The sequence below is a fragment of the Halichoerus grypus genome, unplaced genomic scaffold (genome assembly GCF_964656455.1).
Source record: "Halichoerus grypus unplaced genomic scaffold, mHalGry1.hap1.1 HAP1_SCAFFOLD_185, whole genome shotgun sequence".
In the NCBI taxonomy this organism is placed as follows: Eukaryota; Metazoa; Chordata; class Mammalia; order Carnivora; family Phocidae; genus Halichoerus; species Halichoerus grypus.
In genome coordinates, this window is record NW_027555112.1 from 32,501 (window position 1) to 37,051 (window position 4,551).

The 4,551-nt window shown below is 68.9% G+C and overlaps 1 protein-coding gene across 1 annotated transcript in view; it reads right to left on the reverse strand.

Moving 5' to 3' along the window:
• LOC144380800 (uncharacterized) overlaps positions 1 to 3,862 on the reverse strand; it is a 22,842-nt gene extending 18,980 nt beyond the window's left edge. Inside the window, exon 1 of the mRNA XM_078065595.1 lies at positions 3,053 to 3,862. Coding sequence (XP_077921721.1) covers positions 3,053 to 3,674 — 622 coding nt within the window. The 5' untranslated portion in view covers positions 3,675 to 3,862. The remainder of the gene's footprint in view (positions 1 to 3,052) is intronic.
• Between the last annotated feature and the right edge of the window lie 689 nt (positions 3,863 to 4,551).

A 4,551-nucleotide genomic window follows, 5' to 3' on the forward strand; every position in this document is an offset into this window, starting at 1 on the left:
GCCGGGGAGGAGGAAGCACAGCGGGCTGAGGGCCGGGAGCGCGTGGGGGGAGAACCGGTTCGGGGAAGGGCGCGCCAACGAAGACGCAAGCCGGGCCACCAGGTAAACGTGCACGGGATCCCACCGCCACCAGCACGAGAGCGGTCCCGCGACGCCCAGGACGCCAGCCGGCCTCAGCACCCTTGGCGAGCCTCCCCACGAACCGGGCCCCACACCGCTGCGGCCCAGACCCACGTGAACCCCCGCCGCGGGGCCCCGTCTTGAACCTCCGTCCATCCGGTCCGTCCCGGAAAGTCGCGACCCTGGAGAAGCGCCCCCAGGCGAGAGCGGCCCGACCCGTGCCCGGAACGCCACCCCCAGCGGCGACTCGGGACGGGAGCGGGCGGGCAGACAGCCGCTCGCGCGGCACGGGGAAGCGGGGCGCGCGGGGGGCGCCCCCCGAGCCCCTCGGGAGACAACACCGCGAGGGAGCGGCCGCGCGCGCGCTCGCTCGCACACGCACGCGGGAGCCCCACGCGCCGGACGCCGGCCAGGCCCGGCGGGACCCTCCCCCGACTCGGAGGGGGGAGGCGCAGGCCGCGGTAGGCAAAGAGCGGCGCTCGGCCCCACCGCGGGGCCGGCAAAATCAGACCCCCTCACAGAGAGGAAGAGCTCTGCCCAACACGCAACGGTAGTCACCCCGCGTCGGTGGCCACACTACACGCGCAGAGGAGGGGCGGCGGCTGGGGGGTTCCGGTACCCCAAGGCACCCTCTCGGATCGCTAGAGAAGGCTTTCTCACCGAGGGCGCATCGCCCCCACCCAAATCGTCCCCCCCGCCCGGCCGGGCCCCGCGGAACGGCGTTCCAAAGGCCTTACAAAGCCAAGGGCTCCGGGGGGCGGGCGGTGGGTTCACGCGGCAAGGGGACAGGCAAACAGGGCAATCCTGAGCGCTCGCGGCCGGGACCCCAGAAGGAGACCGCCTCCGCCCTGCCACACACGCCATGCTCACGTCACCGACCACCGGGAGCCTCGCGCCTCGGGCGAGGCAACGACAAACGGAGACAGGCACGGCATGCCGGGCAAAAAGGCAGCAGCCCCTCGGTTGGCCAAGCGCCATGGCGCTGGCTCGGCCCGCCGCAAGCGGCTCACACGCCCCACACCAAAGTCCAATCCCCACCACCAGCACAGCTTGTGGCAGGCGACGACGAGGCGCCCGCGTCCCACGGGGGGGCGGGGTGGGCCTCCCTTACCGACTCCACCACCCGCTCCTCGGACACGCCACCGACAGCGGTGGCCCGAGGGAGGGGGTCGCTGGGAACGGGAAACGACGCTACCGGCTCGGCTTCGGGCACCTGAGACGACCTGGAGCGCTCCAGGGGCACCACGGAGAGCCACGCGCAACGCGCTCAGCACGCCCAAGCGGGTGAGCAGCGCGGCGCCGGGACGGCCCTCCCCGTGGCGGGGAGGGCCGCGCACCACACGAAGCCAGGGGAGGCAAGCGAGAGTGTCTGCTGCGTCAGGGGACCCCGGTCCCGCGAGCGCCGTCAGGCAGAACACGGGAGGGCGGGGTCGGGCCGGAGCCTGCACACCCCCCCACACCCCCCACCTCACCGCCACGGCGGGCAGAGGTGAAGGAGCGAGGGGCCCGCGGGCAGAACGAGAAGAGCGGTCCCATTCGCCATGAACGTCCGTCCCTCGTCTGACGCGGCTTAGGCCCGGCCCGGGAGAGCACGAGAGCACCACATCGATCTGGCAAAACAGAAACCCCGAGAAGGTCCCGAGGAGGGGAGAGGCCGGTGAGGACAGCAACCCGACGGAGCCTGCTTCAGCCTCACCGACACCCCCTCGAAAACCCTAGGGCGGGAACAGCCGGACAACCCCAGAAACGAGAATGCCTGACACGCGGCACGGAGCCTTGCGGGATGGGGGGTTGTCACGACCGCAGCCGGGTGCCTGCAGAGTGAAGTGCGCGGGGTAAAGGACCCACGCGCCCCCTGCCCACACTGCCCTCGGGTGCTGGAGACCGGAGGCGGCACCAACGGCCTGGACCACCTGGAGGCACAGGAGCCGCCGCACAGGCCCACGCGGACGGCTCCAGCCAGCGGCGACAGAGCCGGGCTTGGCATCACGGTCAAGCCCGGAGCCCTGCCACACGCCCAGAGGCCCACCTCTCTTAAGGAGAGGATCACCACAACACAACGTGCCAGCACCTACCTGGCAGCAAAAAGCGCTCATTTCGGGTGAGAAAATAGCTGGCGCCGCCCGGCGGGGCCTAGCCACAGGTCACCGGGATCTCCTGGGACCGTGGCCCGGCCACGGGCCCCCAAGCACTATTCCATCACCCCCGGTTCCCCCCGGAGCCCCCAGGGCCATCTGGTCGACCCCGGGAACGTGGTGGCAGCCGGCAGCGAGTAGGGACTTGGCGGGAGTGGGGAGCGGCCCGGAGAGGTCCGGGTCCGGGTCCGGGTCCGGGTCCGGGTCCGGGTCCGGGTCCGCCTGTCGTCCCCATGTTGGGACTTAGAAATTCTCACCAAGTTCGACGGAGGCCCCTGCGGACGCCCTCCTCCCCGGGCCTCAGGACCGCCCCATGCCGGTCCCTGACTCCCGGCCGGGACTGAGGAAAGGGGGCGATACCGCGGAGGCGTCCCCCCGAAGGCCGGACCTCAACGGGAACCGCAGCCGGGCCCCTGGGGCGCTCGCGGCCCGACCCGACCCGGTCCGGTCCGGTCCCCACCTCCGCAGCGGGCCTCGGAAAACTTAGTGAGAATCTCGGGTCCGATGACCGGGACCCCACGCGTGCCCGCGGCCGGGCCCGTCGCGCCATCCACGGGCTTCCCCGCAAGGCTCAGGCCGGTCCCCAACCGCCCGAGCGTGACACGGAAGGCCCAACGACCGACGGGAGCCAGGGGCCGGATGGCGCCCGGGCGCCGGACGCAGCCTCTCCCATTTCCCCCCGCAACCCCGCGGGCGGAGGGGGGGGGGCACCGGCGGGTGCTGGTCGACCCGTCCAGGCGGCCCCCCAACGCGGCTCTCCGGGAGCGAGGCGGCGGCGCCACCACCACCCTACAAACCTGGAGGCTCAATCTCCCGCGAGCGGAGCGCGCGCCGACGGCCCGGAGACAGCGGGACGATCGCGCTAGCGTCGCCGGCCTCCTGGAACTCCGCCTCGGGAACCGCGGCCAAATACAATCCCTTGCCGACATCGCCGACGCTCCAGCGGGGAGACGCTATATAAAAGCGGACGCCAGGTGGCGCGAGACAACCGGCGCGAACAACAACGAGGCGGATCCGGATCGCGGGCCCGCCAAGGCGCACAGCCGGCCGCCCGGCCGCCCGATCTCGTCCCGGCCCGCTTCGGAGGGGCTGGCGGAGGGCGGAGGGCGGGCGGCCCCCGGGGCGGCGGCCTCGGGAGCTCCCGGCCGGCACAGGCGCGACTCCAGCAGCCCAGGGGAGACTTGGAAAACGCGTCCGGGCCGCTGCCGCCGGAAAGGGGGCCAACTGGCCACGGGACGCGCCCCGGGAGAAGCGGACACGAGCGGAAAATTCCCCGCACGGGCCTCCCACAGTGGCACACCTGCGGCGCCCGGGCTTCCGGGAGGACTTAAGACAAATTTCGGCGGGCAAGGACCGTAAAACCGACACCAGGCGAGTACTCCGACAACCACCACCGATGAACCTTCTACCTTCTATCATTTTAAGGGGAGGAGGAGGTCTCTCTGAAGCACACGAAGAAAGCTCAGGACAGCAAGGGGGGGGGGGGGGATTGACACACACACCGCCCCCAGAAAGCTGCAAACCGAATCCGTCTCTGCACGTACCACGATAACGCCCAAGGACAACAAACGGGGCGGGGGCGGGGGCGGGGGCGGGGGCGGGGGGCGGGGGCGGGCCGGGGGCGGGGGCGGGGGCGGGGGCGGGGGCGGGGGCGGGGGCGGGGGGAGGCGCGGAATGGGGAGGAAGGGAGTTAAAATAGCCGTTCACTCAATAAATCCAGTTCCGGGACATCCGTGCCGTCCAACACTAGTACGCGGCGGGCGGGGGAGGTGCTCTAGAAGAGCTAAATATTGATGATGATGATGATGATGATGAAGAAGAAGAAGAACTGTTCCGTGCTATTAAGGGTAAAAGAAAAACAAGGCGTAGAACTTCCTCTGACCCGTAAAGGAAAAAAAAGAAAAAAAAAAAAGGTTTGGGTTTTGTTTTTTGTTTCTTCGTTTTTTGTTTTTTCTTTTTTCCTTTTTCAACTAAACGCATTTCAGGGCACCTGACTGGCTCCGGTCGGAGGAGGCCCACGCGACTGCGACTCTTGATCTGCAGGGGTCGTGAGTTCCAGCACCACGCTGGATGATCACTCAAAAAGCTTTCAAAAACAAACACACAAACAACCGACACCGAGCAGCATTAACCATCAAAGATAGACACCTGTGACGACTAAGTCGTCAGAGGAAACCACGAACAGCAGTAGCAGAGGATAGGACACTAGAGGGCAACAGAGCCCCATCCATAGGTGCTATGGGCCCTTGAACGCTTTCTGTGTCCACTAGGGACCTCGAAAAAACTTCACTCCCCT